Source organism: Bos taurus, chromosome 19 (assembly GCF_002263795.3).
Source record: "Bos taurus isolate L1 Dominette 01449 registration number 42190680 breed Hereford chromosome 19, ARS-UCD2.0, whole genome shotgun sequence".
Taxonomy (NCBI): domain Eukaryota; kingdom Metazoa; phylum Chordata; class Mammalia; order Artiodactyla; family Bovidae; genus Bos; species Bos taurus.
Genome location: NC_037346.1, coordinates 38,152,789 through 38,171,843, shown reverse-complemented (window position 1 = coordinate 38,171,843; position 19,055 = coordinate 38,152,789). Strand labels below are relative to the sequence as shown.

The window sequence follows — 19,055 nt, the reverse complement described above, 5'->3', positions numbered from 1 at the left end:
AATTCATGCTGCCAGGAGAAGTGCAAACAAGAATTGAGTCACTCTTGTTTCCAGTAGTTGGTACTCCCTAAGTGAGAGCACATTTCAAGCAGTTGGTCTACCGGCTTGCTATGTCTTGTTCCTTCATCTGCTAGAATGCTTGTGGGTCTTCTAAAATATCCTTGGAGGAGTAGGTGGAAAGTGGTGAATCAGTTTAGTATCTAGTCACTCCCCAGGGGAAAAAAAAAAGAGTGACCAAGTAACCAAATAAAGAGAGCTATGAGTTCAATAACCAAGATCATTCCATGGCATGGATTCTGTTATCATTGAGCATAATTCCTTTATCTCTTAGAGACAATCAACCTTCAGCCAGGGGAGTGTAACCTTAAAACGTCATAACTCAGTTTAACATAGTGTTAAAGTTTGGGGTGATATTTGTCAGTGCTGGGGCTGATACAATCAGTCTGAGGGAACCTAGAACAAAGAGTGGTGGGTGAAGAGCATGTCACCTCTGTGCACATTTGTTTCCTTGATGAACAAGGAACTATTAGCTGCAGAGAAAGCATTATCTAGGTGAAGAATGATGCTGATTATTTTAGTTGCCTCTCCTGAAATTGTGGGGTAGAACAGAGGGTCTCAGTGAGTTAAGCAGCAGGTTTTTTACTGTGATGCTGAGGATTTTTTTTTAATTAAGTTTAATTTGGAAGGGTATATAGACACATAGCTCTTCTTCAACAGAAACCAGAAATCAATTTGAGATATAGACCTCTTTTTAACCTCTGCTCTTACTTCATTAAATCAAAAAGTTTTACAGTACTGAATCATATAAGACTTTAAAAAGTCTAAAGTCTTAAACAATTAGTGTTGGGTTAAACAATAGATTTTATACAAAGTTCAAGAAGAACTTGTTAATAAAACATCTGAAGGGGGAAATAATATATTCATTGAGCATGTAGCTTTCTGAAGGAGCGTGCACCATCTTCAAATTTTAATTCTCAATAAATTTAAACTTCAATTGTGAACTTCTATATAAAATATTATTTCTAAATTCATCTTCTCAATAAAGTTGTTTACCACTTAACAGAGTCTTGCCATGTTATGTTTTAAATTAATAATTGCTCTCATTGCTCTAAGTAGAAATGTAACCCGTAAAGCATTAAAAAAAAACTACTCATAATTTTAGTTTGCTCTTAAAACTACAAGTATTTTAAATTACATTTGTTATTTCAAAATATTTTTCTTTAATTTCACCATTAGGCAGAGTTCATGATATTATTACATCTTTAAATAATTTATAACTTTTATAAAAGAATAACAATGTTAACTCTTCTTTGAATGCAGATTTTCTGGTTTTAGATGTAAATTTTTCTTTTTATTTTTGCTGAATATTTTTATTATTTCTTTTCACATGTCTGGATCTGCTCGATTATAGACATATAATTTAAGTTAGCATCTTAGAAATCCAGGAACTTTCATACAACAAACTCATTAAAATATATTTCAGAATCTGACTCAGATAACAACATAAAATATCCACTTTTATCATTTAAAAAATGACCAGCATATTTCATTTTAAAAGGATAGTAAAAGTTTCTTAATCAAAAACTTCTTAGAGGTCTTTTACCATATGGATTTACTGCAAACTTGCTGTATCTGCCAGGCCAGTAAACCTGCCATCCCCTTTAGTCAATATCTCACATTGAGATGCCATGTTTTAAGAATCTTCCTGATCGGGTAAATATTATAGAATATATTCTTTTCTAACCCTATAGACATACCTTTCAAGGGCACATTTATAAGAGCTGGAAGGACAGGGGAAAAATAAAACCCACACTGCTTTTTAGAGTTTTAAAACATTCTTTATTGGAATTTCAATAATTCATTTAGCAGAGTGTGCAAAAATTTTTATAGAAATCTTTTCTTAATTTTACACTTTTGCCATATATTGAAAATCATATTTAATATGGTCTTATATCTTTTAGACTGAAAAACAGAATATGTTAGAATTTGTCAGTGATAACTTGGGTAAGAGTTTAAAGAAAATTATAACTAAATCAGAACTCAGTTTTTACCTATTCCATATAGGAGAAGTAAACAAAGTCGTGAAAGTTCTTCTTAGTTCTGATTTCTGTAGTGCTAGACCAGGATCCCTGCAACACTCTGGACAGTGATTCATACTGTAACAGTCGTAACAGCAACACTAGTAACAATCATAAGTGAACTGTAAAATGTGCTGTAAATACTAACTGTTAGAATTAACCTGTGCAATTCCAGAAATTTCTCCTTAACTAACTTCTTAAAAAGAGTATAAGAAACAACAAAAACGCTAAGGAAGGCCACCACCAGAAACAAAATGTAAACATCCTAAAAGTTTATAAATTTATGTACCTTCGCAAGTTAGTCTGCATTTATTTTTGCTAGACATATTTAGTGTAGTAACCTAGCCTTCTTAACTAAACTGAAATTAATATCAATTTTTCCAACAGTTGTGCTAAATTTCTTTGCACCCAGTATGCAAAGTCCTTATTCATACATGTACCTTTCTCTCTCATTTAGATAAAGCTGGGACTTCTTATATAGCTGAAAAATGTCTTTCCACTGGTAAGACAAGTTATATATATTGTCTCTTAACATGAAATGAAACATATCTTTTTAAAAGTTAATATATATTTAGAATTAAACTATATTATGATTTGATAATTTATCTGTGGAACAACTATAAAAGCAGTGAAAAGTTGTTTTTTTGGAAACCAGGATTTAAAAAAGTGAAAAAGACAGTAGGTTTCTCTGGCTCCTTTTTATGTCTTATCCTAAATTAAAAGGGTATTTTAAAGAATTCTAAATTAAGAGAGAAACACTTAAAAACAACATTATCAAATTTAAATAAATTTGTTATTCTTGAAGAAACAACATGCAAAGGATTTCACACAACAAGCTCCTTGAATTGACCTGGTGTTCCTTAGAAAAATTCAGAAAAAATTCTTGCTTTACAACTGAAAGCATTTGTAATACGGAGTGAAAAAGCAAGGAAGAAGTAAGTAACCTGCCTATTCTCAGCTTTAAAGATATGACAAGGAAAATAAAAATTATTTATAATGACATTTAATAAGAACTCAGATGAGGTTTTCTAGGAAAATCTCTTCTATCCTATACTTTGACAATGATCACAAAACTCCAACAAACCTTCTGACACCTCCTTATAGCTACAAAGCCAAATATTTGCAAACAGTTTCTATATTACAATGTATTAACTGTAACCATCCAACAAATTGGCTGTTTTAATTTCCCTAATTTTAATGCTAAAAGCAAGAATACAAAATCTTAAACTGATTAATGAATTTGAGTTAATAAACAGTTTTTCTAAAATGAATCTTTTTCCAAAAGCCAAGTAAACACTTATCTTGAAGTAAGAAAGCTACACTTAAAAGGGCTCTGTGAAAATATATATGCTTAATCTAAAATCAATAGTTCAAAGAACATGTACCTAAGAGCAGTTGTAATTTTTTGATGACCAAACTAATTGAAACAGACACAGGTATAACTAAAGGCCATTATCTGCATCTCTACTCATAATTATAAGAATGTTCCAAAGTTTTAAAGAAACTCCACAATTTAGTCTGTCTCATGAAAAGTATGGCCTTAACATGAAAAAATCAGATCCAGCCTGAGAAACCTGACCACAGATTAGGAAATAGGGGTATATAAGATCCCTCAACCTGACTACAGATAAATCTCAAAAATGTTGTCATATTATTGTTTTTCTAAAAGTGTAAAAACTAGACTTTTACTATGAAGATCCATAAATGCTTTGTTATTAAGAGATTTCATCTTTAGGTTTGTTAAATTTTGTCTTTAGATATTCAGAGGAATGTCAATACTAAAAATTAATAAATAGCTGAGATTAAAATTATATTCGTACATCTTCAGGGAGAAGCACATAAAGTGAATTAATTTCCCTGTTTGAAAAAAACAATTATCATCTCTTCAAATGGGGGAGAAAAAAGAGAATCAGTCAAAACTACCAGTTCTCTATTTAATATTTAAATCATTATGCTATTCTTACTTATTGCACCTGTGTAAAACCCCTTCTCATCTTGTTCTGCTATGTTCACGCCACTCTTCTCTTGTACTTCCTCAGTGAATATAATATTAAATCCTCTCTTTTAAAATTAAAAATATTTAATATTAAAAATCAGGTCTCTAATTTATTTCTAGAGTTCTTAGAATTGCTAAACAGGACCCCATTTTTTTTTCATTAGAATGTGACTTGATCTCTCATAAAGGCAATCTACCTCAACCATTATTCAAGTTTTTCAAGTAGCTTAAAAAAAACTATTGAGGAGCAGTGTCTAACTTTAATCTTTTCACCTCCTGGATTGCCATGTAAGGCATATTAATAGCAACTCTTCATTGGTTCTTATCTCTAGACCAACTATTCCAAGGAAGAACAGAAATGTCACTTTTAATGGCCTCCCAGGAAAACAATTTTGTGCTACATGTAGAAGTTTTTCCCATAGGCAATACACTTGGATTCATCTGCATGCCAGTTCAATCTTCCCTTCATCTGTTTGCTACTTACTAGACATTTATGTAAATATATCTGAAATTCACAGAAGGAATGCTACAATAATATATTATAAAACTAATAAATTCATTTGTTATAGGAGATATAGGATATCTGTTTAACTCTGTTAGAAATGCTAACAATATCCATTTTTAATGAAAAAGAAAAAAGTACCTGCAAATTTGGTTTAAAATTCATATTCAAGCCTCCTTCATTTATTTAGGAATATAAACCCTCAAGATTATGGTTTTATTTGTCCTCCTCCTGACTTGTGTAATAAGCATATACTGAAATGACAGTTGTTAAGAAATTAATATCTTTTAGGTTTTAGGGCATTAATAAAAGAATAGGAACTTCTCAGATCTGAGTATGTGTTTGTGCTCGAACATATATATATATATATATATATATATGTATACACATACACACATACATACACATATACAATATATATGTATATATATGTGTGTGTGTGTAGTTTTTATATGTAGTAGTCTATAATTTTTAAATTCTTGGATTCACTCCCTATATTCACATATTGAGAACTTATGTATCTTATAGCCTTGGACATCATTTAAAACAAAACAATCCAGAAAAGTTCAAAAGTAATATTTTCTTTTACCACAAGAGGGGGCTAGAGAATTCTAATCTCTTCTAAGGTCTATAAAACCCTTTTAACTGCTACTTTATAGACATTCAATTACAACAGGCCATAATACATTAAGGCATTAAAATACACATATATCCCAACATATGCCAAAGCAAGCACTACACTAGTGTGCCCACCAGATGATCACCAACACCAACATCAAATAAACACTTAGGCGTCTTCAAGAGGTTTATATGAGATTTTACGCTTTAGTCAGCTCTTTTGGTTAGGTGAACCCTTCGGAATGGAAAATATCAAGGAATGTGATAAAACGCCCAAGAAGTGGAGAGTATGGCAGGAGAAGAGTGAAGTAAGGATTAAGAGAACTGAAATTTATGTAGTTTGGAAAAGTGAAGACTCGAGGGATGAATGTTCACAGTCTTTAAATATCTTCTAAAGGTAACAATATAAATGAATTAGGGGAATTATCCAGTCTCGGAAGATGGTATAGAAGAGAGCAATGGCCTGAAACTAAGGAAGGAAAAGTTTAGGTTAGACATGAAGAATAAATTAGTAATAATAGTTGGGCGGGAAATATGTCTTGCAAAGGAAGGATACAGAGCATAATGGCTATATTTGATAATTAATTAAATGAGATATTAGTAAGAATGATGTGAATTCATTAGAAGGGCTAGATTAGATAACTCAAGTGATTTTTTTCCCCTAAGCTGTGACAATCTCTAGGCCCAACTACGTACTTGGATATTCATAAATGTCTTTCAATGATGATAATGGTCATTTGTAGAAAGGAGTGCTCATGATCCCAGTTAACCCTATGTTTTTTTGATTAAAACAAAATCTGGAGTATTATTATGAAATAACATAATTACAAAATTAACCATTAAAATTATGCTTACCTCTTACAGAATTCCATTAAAATAAACTATACCATATAAGCTATACCCTAACAGCTCATAGAAATGGGTCCACAAATAATTGGCTAAAGGTTTCTATAAGTGAAAATTTTCCATGAAGGAACAACTCCCCTATAAATCCCAGTTTTACAAGCCAGAGAAACCACTTTGTATAATATTTCCCTCTAGACTAATGTATCTGGGTTTAAGCTACTTAGGGCCTAACATAAAAAAGCCTGTCACTCAAAGTCAGAAAGGCAGTGTAGAGCATAAGTGTAATTATAGTTTATGAATTCAACAATCTTCCCATAGTAGACAATAATATTCTAGATTAACATGTTTCAGCATCGTTTTAAACAGCATTACTAACATTTACTTTTTACTTGAAAAGCCAGAGTTCTATGACAAAGCAAAAGAATTTATGGCTAGAAGAACAAAGATCACCAAAGCATGAAGAAATCACTCTAAATATACACTTACATATATATACAACAAAAATATATAAAACATAATGTATATTAAGTATAAATAAAATTTATGCCTATATAAATTAAGTATATGTATCTACATACTTGGCCTGAAAGTTTTATGCTTAAACAAAATTCTTTCACATTTAAGTGAATATTAAACTTTGAGATAAAAATGGTCAATGGCTTTGCAGCTTGAAGAAGAATGGTCTGCCTTTGACTCAGTTTTATATATATATATATATATCAGATAACTATATTACATTAGCAACCAAAACACTGTATATCATTTTGCCACCACTGTAATGACCACACTAACAACTTCAATAATAACATACTAGGACTTTCATATTACCACTACACTCATTGACTCATTTAGAATTTGGAGAGAAACAAAAAATATTTGAGGCAATATAAAAAAGCTTAATCTCATCAGCCAAATCACTCACTTAAAAATCAACTATTTACATTTTAAAATGGCCACTGTTACTTCACTACTAATTATAGTAGAAGCTCAATAAATGTTGACCTTTCAAAGAATGGGCTTTTGCTCATATTGCCAGTGTGGAAAAAATTTCTAAAATCACGTTGGCTACAGCAAAGGCCAAATCTTATCCTGACTGTCTTTCAAACTACTGTAAGTCCAACCAACTGTTTTTTTTTGTTTTTTTCCTGAAAACTCAGTCCTTCAAAATCAGCACTTGATTATGTACCATATACCTTATTGTGGGGGTGTTCAGTCTTCTCTCTTCAACTAGATGATTTACTTACTAACCAAAGGAATCGCACCTTATTTCTTTTTGTATCCTCCACGCATCATCTAAATTCATAACTGAATAAGGGCATTCAATATAGGAATTCAATAACTAACTCTTCATTGGCAGTCTATTAAAATCTATAACATGGACAAAAAAGCCAAAAAAGATAATGAATTAGTTCTCTGTCAAGTCAATTCAGAAACTAATTGTATGCTTTTCACAATTGTAATTGTCCGAATTTATGGAGCCCTTTGAAATTCTTTATAAAATACTGCTTCCAAATCATTCTGGGAAGATAACATACATAGGCCAGAGAGACACACATGTCTGAAGAACTTGACTAAAACTTCTGGAAAATAGCTTAATGCCCATGGTCAGGCAAAGCTATCTGGGTCCGCACTGAAAAGCATGCTGAGATCAGGCAGGTGAGGAAAGTACACGGTATGGGTCAGGGGAGGCTGTGCCCAGGTCTTGGTTTTCTTACTGATTCTGTCTTGCTGACCATAGGACCAGGCACTTCACCTTTTTAAAATGTAGTTTCCATTTTGGTAAAACAGAGATTAGATTGGGTGATTACCAAGTCTCTTCCATGTCTAAACTGCCATGGTTTTAATGTTAAAATGTGGGTTAAGTTTGCAAGGAGTTTTTCCTAGTGAAAGAGGCATTATGGAAGCTATCCAACAATCAACACATGCGAGAGTGCTTTACTAAAGCACTGGACAGAAGGTTAGAGTTTAAATACGCACCAACAGCCCAAACATGCTTGGCTGAAGAATGAAAAATGAGTAGTTCATAGACAGATAATTGTTATTGTTTTTTTTATTCTACACAAAACATGTATAATCCTTGGTAATCATTTGTTTAAGTTATATAAATTACTGTCAACTTTGAAGCCCAGTTTGTCATCTTCATCTGTGATTTATACCAGACTATATAAACGACATGATGTCTTAGATCTAATAAGACATTTATCTTCATGAAGGAGGCCACTGCAATCCTGAGTGACAGCTTACTTACCCTTATCACAGTTAACTCAACACTGAGTCCTTAATTTCTCCAAATGATCTGAAATCTGATGGACTCACCTGAAGCCAACAGAGACTTGTTCAGAAATCTACCATGCTCATGAAAGTATGTGTTTTACAGTAGGAATTTATTCTTTGACTCTCAAAACACAGACAGAGAAACCAGTTTTGTGCTCTTCCACAGTGTACACTCTAAATACACAGACATAACTTCTGTTAGGTTTGACAGGAGTCATATGTCTTATTAAAGAAAAATATACCTGCAAGCAATAAAGATAAAAGCAAATAACTGAAGAATAAAAATAAAATGAGATAAATGCTTGTTTGAATGTATGTATGTTTATTTATATAATCATATATGGAAAGGGACTATTTGAGTCATTTCTATTATCATCATATAATAGAATAAAAAGGTACTAACAACCCTAAATATGTTCATATAGTTTATGTAATTTAAGAAAAATACACACGAAGAATGTAATGTGCTTGACCCCATCAGTGAGAAGGAAGCAAATGGCTTGCTGTTTTTAGGCCATTAACTCTTTCAACCTACTAGGTACCAATGACTGAACTTGCAATAGCTTTCTAACATTCCAAGTCAAGCAGCCATAAAACACACACATTTTCCTCCAAAGCTGTCAGCAGTATTCAGCCTAAGGTTTACCTAATCAGAGGGGTCACTTACCACTAATCACTGCATCATTAATTCACACATCCCATAAGTACTATAAGAAGTGCAGTTTATTTATTATGTGAAACAATATAATTTATATAGTAAAATCAGGCCTTACACACAACTCACAGCAATGAGGTCTCAAACTGGCTTGTGAACAAACATTTTTTTATCCTCACTGAATATAAAATCTATCAGGGGTACTATGAGTAGACTTGCTATGGTTTTTCCATTAGTCATGTGTGGAAAGTGAGGTGGACCATAAAGCAGGCTGAGCACTGAAGAATTGATGTTTTCAAATTATGGTACTGGTGAAGACTCTTGAGAGTCCCTTGGACAGCAAGGAGGTCAAACTAGTCAATTCTAAAGGAAATCAACCCTGAATATTCATTGGAAGGGATGATGCTGAAGCTAAGGCTCCAATACTTTGGCCACCTGATGCGAAGAGTCAGGGTCTTTTAAGACCCTGATGCTGGGAAAGATGGAGGGCAGGAGGAGAAGGGGGCAAGAGAGGATGAGATGGTTGAATGGCAACACCAACTCAACGGACATGAGTTTGAGCAAACTCGGGGAGGTAGTGAAGGACAGGGAAGCCTGGTGTGTTGCAGTCCATGGTGTCGCAAAGCGTTGGACACGACTGACTGGCTGAACAACAACAAATCCTCCAGTTATCATTACAAAACATTAAAAAATGTTTTTAAGAAGTGTTAAAAATAAGGCCATAAAAACTGATTTTCTTTATTTTAAAAATATTCTGTTTTTTAATATATCTTTCAGAAAAGGCATGGAGTTGAAAATGGCCACTACTGGTACATGAACAAGTCTACAATTTCTTTTAAGTCAAGTAGCATGTGGCACCCCACTCCAGTACTCTTGCCTGGAAAATCCCATGGACGGAGGAGCCTGGTAGGCTGTAGTCCATGAGGTCGCTAAGAGTCGGACACAACTGAGCAGCTTCACTTTCACTTTTCACTTTCATGCATTGGAGAAGGAAATGGCAACCCACTCCAGTGCTCTTGCCTGGAGAATCCCAGGGACGGTGAGCTTGGTGGGCTGCCGTCTATGGGGTTGCAAAGTCAGACATGACTGAAGCGACTTAGCAGTAGCAGTAGCAGCAGCATATAAATTGGCCTATAAAGGCTCTTCACTTAATCATTTTTACTCTTCTCCAATGATGGTTACAGGTTTTTACTTTTCCAATTCTACTTTTCATTTTGCTGGAGAACAAGAATGCTTTATAACCTTTAACATCCAGATGTAAAAATAAGTTCGAAAAACATTCTTCCTCATTTCTTCCCAGATATATCTGACCAATACCAGTTATTACCTTTTCTTTAATTAGAAGGTAATAATACATGATACATAATATTAATACATTATTACAGATTTCTGGTTTCTTCACTTAAAATCATTTTTAAAATTTTCTTCCAGAAGGAGTCACTATAACCTTTTATAGAACACTTTCCCTAACCCATCTTTAAAAAATTTATATATGTGTTGTTTAGTTGCTAAGTCATTTCTGGTTCTTGCAACCCCATGGACTGCAGCCTGCCAGGCTCCTCTGTCAATGAGATTTCCAAGGCAAGAATACTGGAGTGGGTTGCCATTTGCTTCTGCAAAAGATCTTCCCCATGCAGGGACTGAACCAGCATCTCCTGCCTTGGCAGGCAGAGTCTTTACCCCTGAGCCACCTGCGAAGTCCCATATATACACGGGGGTTCTTTGTAATTATATATCCATTGTATATTTTGCACAATGAGAGCAATCAGATTTTGAGCTTCATAGTTGGCTGGCTTTTGTAGTTACTGTATTGAATGCTTCATACTAAAAAATTTTTCCTTCAATACAGTAGAAACTATGTCTTCCTAAGTCTATAAATCTAAATTTTATTACTTGTTAGCAAGTTTTCATTCCTGATTATGGGGTTATGCTCTTGTTTGTAGGTATCTCTCCATAGGCTATAGCCTGACATTCTCAGACTGAGGGCAGTTTACAAAGGAAGAGGGGAAGGAATTGTGATTAGGTAGCAACATGCTCTCATTTTTATGCATGGTTTAGCATGTAACCTTGGTTTTCATTTTATGCTGTCGCACCTGGTCAGGTTTCTATATTCTTCTAGATCTCTTTGTAGTTTTCGCAAAAGCATGACCCAAACACGACACGCACCATGGCTATTGCTTCTCATCACTGAAGTTATGGCCAAATGGATCAGACTGTGTCCTTGCATAACTGTACGTTTAGGATACTGATCTGGCTAGAGCTGGAAGGCAACCAAGCTGAAAAATTTTAGGACTGATCTTTCATTTTTCTAATAAAGATAAAAATTCCAAGTGTTTAAAATAATGTTACTATAAATAAAATTTTTTTAAATCTTTTGTTCCTAATGGATCACTGTAGCTATCTCATCAGCATTTATATCTGTCCATCTGTCAACATATTAATAGTGTGTTTTCCCAATGAGATAGTCAGCTCCATGAGGGCAAGGACTGTGTTTGACTTTTTACTGCCTAATAGCTTAGCTCAGCATTACCTTATAATCTCTAAATAAGTATTTGTTAAAATAATGAATAAATAGCATATCAAATGTTACTGTTCTCTATAATGGTGTAATCTAGTAAAATAGGATAAAAAGTTTACCTAAAATTTTAACATCTTTATCAGCATCTCTTTAATTTCACAAGAAATGTACATATCTTTATTTTTCAGGGGAAGGAAACAAACATTTATTGTGCCCATTATCCATCAGGCACTAGGCACTTTGCTAGATTCAATACTTTGCAGAAACATATCTTATCATCCTACAGTCAAATAAACAAGTCTATTCTTACCTATACTATTAACAGTGACACTTTGGGAATTCTTTCAACTTTAATGTGCTTTGGGATTTTCCAGGTAATAGGTTTATCTCTCAATGCTAATCACTTTCTTTAATTTCAACTATTTTTAATGAAAACATTTTAAATATATTATTTCCACTTAGAGGTCTTTCTGGCTTACTTACTGTGTTCTCAGTTGTGTTTGGGAAAGCTGGAAATACTAAGTGACCCATGGATTAATGAGGTACTATTGTTCTAATTCTGTCAAGCATTAGATTGATCAAAAAGAAACAAAACAAATTTTTTTGTTTTGCACTGTTAATTTTGTATAATTATTAATCAGCTATCAGTGTAATTATTAAGCTTTCAACCCAAATGATGTTTTTAGTGTAAAAACTTAGGTATTACTAATTGAGCTAGGATACAAAGCTCAAACAAAATAAACTGCTTCTGTGTGACTGAATCTATAGTTCTGTTTGGTGGTTATCAATTCAACGAAAATAAGAAAATACAAAATCACCAAAACGGCTAGATGAAATAAGAATTAATGACAAATTAAAAGGAGAAGGGAATGCAGGGATTATGAACACTTGGAAAATGCCAAAGTCGGAGGGAAATTTGCAAGAAAAATAAATACCAAGATCACAGACTAATAAAGAAAAATAAAGAATAATTTACCAACTTTAGTCCCAATCCCTAAGTGAATAATAAGCTTCCAATTTAATATTCAGTTTAGTAGCATTTCGACATCCCCCCAGCACACACACACTGCAAAGGCACAAGAGAGACTTTGATAAGATAACCATGTGCATCAATGATGATCAAACCTTCTGTTCAAGTGGCCAAATGCCAGAAGAGGCACAGTGAACTCCCACCCCTGGGATATCTGAGCCTGAGCCAGAAACCGGCAGCCACCATGCCAAATTTTTTATATTCGTGTATCTTAAAAATTCATATATATTTTGCATGCCACTATATTACATACCAATGTGTTTCTAATATAATGTTCATAAGGGTTGAATTATTTAACTCTTTCCATTCCCAAATCTTCAAATGAAATGGATGCAGATCCGGGAAGATCTGCATTATGGTCCTTGTGATTTTCCCTTCCCCTTAGACAACACCAATATGGTCAGAGAGATGTGAGTACGGGTAAAAATGGTATCCTATTATAATATGATAAGCTCAAGAGTCTCAAATAATCCTCAATATATCAATAATTCAATAATCATAAAACAATGCTCTTAATTCTCATGAACTTCACTGAAGCTAAAAAATATGAAAGAAGGTTAAACTGGGCCCTGCAATCTTAAAAAGGTCTCTTAGCTTTTCAGCTACAGTTCTTATAGAAAGATCGATAATGATGTCTTCCTGCTCCAATATGGAATTAGTGTTTCCCTAAGTACATTAACTTGAGAACTATTGAATTATCTAGGAGGATAGCACCACAATGAAACAAATAGTTGTTCTTTGCAAACGAGTGATTACCAATACAGAGAACCTTCTGAAGGCTGCTAGATTGAAAATGACCAAAGGCAAAGACCCAGGACAAAAAGTATAAAAGTTTGGTCATCCTAAAGATAGAAAGATGACACTCACCCTCATCCTGATAATCTGACAAAAAAGGTGCATCTGATGTAAAAGAAGGGCCATGAGTTCCACTGTGATTATCATCGGAGCTGTCCTGTCCAAGGTAATTTTCAGGTTGGTCTCCCCCTGAGGGACAAAAAAGAAAGAAACAAAGTCATACTTCTGATATCTTAATAAATGTCTTTGTAGATTCCTTCTAGAGGCCAGTGTTAGTCACTCAGTCTTGTCTGACTCTTTGCGACTCCATGGTCTGTCCATGGAATTCTCCAGGCAAGAATACTGGAGTGGGTTGCCATTCCCTTCTCCAGGGGATTTTCCCAACCCAGGGACTGAACCTGGGTCTCCTGCATTGCAGGTAGATTCTTTTCCATCTGAGCTCCCAGGGAAGCCCAGATTCCTTCTGGTATTTACCAAATATATCTATTAACATAAGAGAAACATATAAATAATTTATAGAACCAACCTACCTGGATGGGAAATTTTCCATTCAACTAACTAGAACTTAGAAACTGTTAAAGTGAGGAGACCTTTTGCCACCAGAAAGAAATTTCCCCATCACACTTAAAATGAAAACGTAGTTATAAAAATATCCCATTAATTACTGCCTTTACCCTGAATGCCTCTATTTCCAAATGAAATAGAATAAATTACACAAAGAGTTAAACTTCTATACATAATACAGTGCAGCAAAGTCAAGCAGAGAAGGCAATGGCAACCCACTCCAGTACTCTTGCCTGGAGAATCCCAGGGACGGAGCGGGGTGCGGAGCCTGGTGGGCTGCCGTCTATGGGGTCGCACAGAGTCGGACACGACTGAAGTGACTTAGCAGCAGCAGCAGCAGCAAGGTCAAGATTCTTTCCTTTGTTAAAAAATAAGAGATGTAAAATTTGGAGAGAATCTGGACTATTCCAATTTAAATCACTACTTGTTTTGCAATTTTAAGGAAGTTCTCTTTATAATTCTGGTTTACAGCCTATGCAACCACCTCTTAGGAATTCTAAAAACCCTAAGAAGGTAATATTTGTTCTGCAAAATTGCTTTGATGAAAGGTAATGTATATACAATTCTGAATAAGGCAATTAAAATAATGCTAATCTCTTTTGGGCGTTTTTGACACACTAGTGGATTATATTTTGTAGAAGTGGCCCATGCTATTACAACACTTTAAAAGGTTTAGAAAGAAGATGTTAGTTCATTCAGAAACCAGAAGAAAAGGCTCTGCACTGCAAATGGCTTTACTCAAAATCCCCCAAACAGAGGTACAGTCTGCTGATAAAAGGACACCAACAGCTGCTCAGTTCATTTCACAAACATGAAAAGGGGATTTTCAACTGAATTTAATATTATCTCAAATACTAATTTCCAAAGGAAATCACCAATGCTAATCTCAGTAAACACTGTAGAGTTTTGGCCCTGGATTTCAACTAGGGAGCAGTGAAACTGAACAACCTACATAGAATCTGTATTGCCTCACTTTAAAGGTTTATTTCCTACAATTAAACTAGAAGGATAGGGAGGATATAAAATGATTAAAAGTGGAAAGCTGTAGCCTTCTCTTTCCATAAATTAGATGATCATATCTAGATTCCTCTGCAGATGCCCAATGATAGGTAGACATCCATAACTGAGTTGAACATCTGCAGATACAGGACTTTAAAAATAAACTGTGGAGTTTGTTGTGGAGAATAAAAGTAAAATGAAAACAAACAAACCCCTCACACAACAGTCACTGGCTAGAGTGGGAAGAAATGCTGTGTTTTACTAGGTTACTTGATCAAGATACAAAGCTTATAGTTCTGCTAAAGTACTACTGAGAAATTTCTATTATAAGCAGAAAAATCTCAAATACTGAACTGAGGACTAAAATCCTCAAATTTTACATCACTGCAAATCCACTGAAATGATATTATCAAGGCAATCTAAATGTATAGCCTGGCAGGCAACCTGAAAGTGAGCTGTGAGATTAAAGGAATTTAACATTTTTGAGTCAAACAAAGATCCAGTTAAAAAGTAGTCATATGGGTTGCCAAGCAAAATTTAGCATTTGTAGGACATAATGGGCATTATTTATCAACTGTCACTCCAGATTCAAAGTTTTCTGCTTGCTCCAGAAATCTGACAAATCCACTCTTACATATTCTAGCAGTCTAGGCTTTTTAAAAAAAAGCAAATCAGGAGGGGCTTTGCTTTGCTTTGCTTTGTTATTTTAAATGAGCTTTTAAGTTTTGGAATAGTTGTGGATTTATTCTAAGTATTGCAAAGATAGTACAAGGAGTTCCTACATACTGTTCAACCAATTTCCCCAATGTCAACTTTTTACATAACTAGTGTATACTTGTCAAAATCAAGAAATTAGCATTGATACACTGCTATTAACTAAACCACAGACCTTATTCAGATTACACCAGTTTTCCCACTAGTGTCCTTTTCCTGTCACAGGATCCAATTCAGTTATATTTAGAGCTTCCATTTTTAAAGTATTATCCAAAATACCTACCTGGATTTGGCATGCCTGGAGAATCCCATGGACAGAGAAGCCTGGCTGGCTATAGTTCATGGGGTCACAAAGAGCTGGACACGACTGAAGTGACTTAGCATGCATGCATGCATTATTAACTTCAGATGGAAAAGTCACTTCCATGTGATTCCTATGGTATCTAAACGTAGTTACTCCAGGTGAGCTTTTAACAGCTACCTCTGTGCTAAATACAAGACCATGACTCTGTAAAGTATACGACAACAAAGGTAAACAACTCAATGCAGGAAAAACAGAGCCTAGGTCAGTACTAAAAATGATTGCAGTGGGGGAAACATTTAAAAATATGTTTTACATCCAAGTGTAATTAGTTCCTGATGAGGGAAATGTAGCTGTAAGTGTTTTCAGTGTCATATCAAGTGGCCCAGCTCCCCTGGACACACACAGAAAAAAAGCCAGTGACATATAAATAGACACTCCCATGTAATTAAAATGATTACAATTATTCAAGATGCATGGGTGAAAAATTTTATAGAAGAACTAACAATTACTGTGGTCATTTTGGATTTGTTGAAGTTTAGAACATAATTTGTTCTTAAAACATAATCGCAAGTAATCTCTGGACTCATCTACAGCTCTTAGAATTGCAGTTACAAGTGGCCACAACCACAGTCCAGTGGGATCAGACGTAAATGATCACAAACCATAGTGACAGACATTTCCATTCAGTAGCTCTACAATTAGGGCTTAGAACTCCACCTGCTTTGAGTGGCTTTCTCACAAGCAAGACCCTAGCCACTAGAGACACTCTTTCCCATTGCAACTTGCTCAGAATCAATATATTTCTATCCAGATATATATATTCTAACACACAATATCTCCATTAATCACATCCACTACCTTCAGTCCCTTCCTTTTGTATTTCTAAACAAGATCTGGGGGAACTATATTAAGGGTTCACCTGCTATTAGCTGGTAGTTTGCTCCTCTAATCCTAAGTATCATAAGAATTGGGCACCAGAAACACCCCTTAGTATATTCAGTGGTAGGTTTCCACTGAGTATGGTGCTGAGGAGCCTGTAAGGAGGATGGCTTCTCTATTGTTCTTTCCTTTAAGTCAAACTCAATTTCATTCATGCTCCATAGAATGATAAGGTGGGAATCTCTGAGGGTTGGAGCAGAAAGATAAAGCAGCTTTGTGTCAGGTGTAAGGTAATTATTTGCTAGGGTTTCTGTGCTATTTGTTTTTATTCCCTGTGTTTTCATTAACAGCTAATGAGTTTTCTCCCTTAATTCTGAAACAATAGCTTGGCCACTTGAAGTTGGCTTTTTCTGCCATGAATTCAACCAGCTGTTGCTGCTCCATAAACTTTATGGAGAAGTGAATTAAACTGCTAAAAACTTTCATTTCCTAATTCAATTCCAAATAAAACAGGGGAGAAAATGAGCCATGATGATGCTCCCCTCGTAACTATTTTGACTCACAGCAAATCCATCTGATTCTGAACTTGCAGGTACTATTTGCGGATAAAAACAAACCATAATGATGATTTTACCAAGAAATAAGAGAAAAATTTTAAAAGACAGAAAAAATAAAAAAGCATAAAACATAAGCATAAAACCGTAAGAAAAATAAATACAACATATAAATATATGTTTGTTTATTCAATATGCAAAGGCTCAATGTGTTTTTTCATGGTACTATGAAGTCATTAACTTTTACTTTTCTCCTAATTAATTATGAGCTATATTATAAAAACTTTATGCACATCTGCAACCAACTATATGGCATGGTTGAAAATTTTCTAGGGTTTGCTATTACTTCACCAAGTATCTCTGGATAATATAAGGAAAATGAAATTAATGTAAAGTTGCATTGTTTTTGCTTTCATTGTTGACAATGAAAGGGAATATACAACTTCTGACTCTATTTAGTACTTAAGAACCTGTGAGATACACAGCTCCTTCTTTAAATTAATAAATCTTGAACAAAATGTCATAAATAAAGGTCTCTGATCCAATCCAGTTAGTTTTCATGCTTGATAACGTTAATACTGCCAGATTTTCACGGACCAATTTCCCAGTAATGCAGTTCCCAAAGCTGAACTAAGGTAAGATTAGTAAAACTTCAGCTTATTATTCCTTATTTATAACCATTCACCTAAATTATTAAATATAATACCGACTAAAGAAATATATTGAATACATACGTGTCCATATATGTGAAGTGTTATTCACATGTAAACATATTTTGGAGAACATTTGTAACACCAAATCTAAAGTTCTGTCAACACTTCCATTATAAATTAGATACCATATTGCACATACTCATGCATTAGAAAATGTATGGTGTTTCCCACAGAACATCTTAGAGGCTTCACCTATTTCTAAATATCCGTTTCGATTTGCATGGTTAGTTCTTGTGATTAATCCATGTATAGTGAAGGTCTCAAATTCTTCTCTGTTCTATACAGCCTGACTTCCTGCCCATCTTTTTTTTTTTTTCTTTTGGCCTCCTACATCTAGCCATAACTCAATGTATAAATATTCTTTTTTCCCCCAAGGCCCTGGAAGTGAGTATAATAGTACTGAATGTCATTAAGTCTACAGAACAAATGACGGCCCAGGTAAAGAAAGTTTCCATTTATCATCCTTTTAAAAAGTTGCTCCAACTAGATCTTGAATGTACAAGAAATAAATTGAGCCTATGACTGTTTTTTAGCTTGGAATATTGTTTATACTAATTGTATAAATCATGCAAAGAATCACAGACTTTTTAAAAACCTTTAGGGATCTCATTTGTAGAGAGAGCATGGTTTAAACGATAAGAAATGGAATCAAATAGGTTGGATGCTTATAGCAGAATCACTCCAACAACCAAAAGGGCAGCATGGTTTAATAATACTTCCAGAATGAACTACATCTGTCAGGGGTGAGTTGGACAGGAAAATGCCCAGGGGAGCCAATGGAAAAGTTTCTTTTTTTCCTCCTTCCTTTAAAAAAAAAAAAAAAAATCCTTCATGATGCAGTTTTTCATTTTGACCAGTAGGGTGAGCTGCAGTGTGTAGCATCATCCTAATTCTTCAAAAAAAAAAAAAAAAAAAAGGTAGCCACTGTGTGAACCCTCTGCTCTTTCCTTCCTTCCCCTGACTCACACCGCAAATGCTGAGATTTTTAACCCTTCTTAGGTTTCACATAAAGACAT

General features: G+C 34.3%; 1 protein-coding gene across 1 annotated transcript in view; it reads right to left on the bottom strand.

Annotated features, from left to right (window-relative positions):
• SKAP1 (src kinase associated phosphoprotein 1) overlaps positions 1-19,055 on the bottom strand; it is a 306,061-nt gene that overhangs the window by 194,887 nt on the left and 92,119 nt on the right. Inside the window, exon 4 of the mRNA XM_002695944.7 lies at positions 13,385-13,501. Coding sequence (XP_002695990.2) covers positions 13,385-13,501 — 117 coding nt within the window. The remainder of the gene's footprint in view (positions 1-13,384; positions 13,502-19,055) is intronic.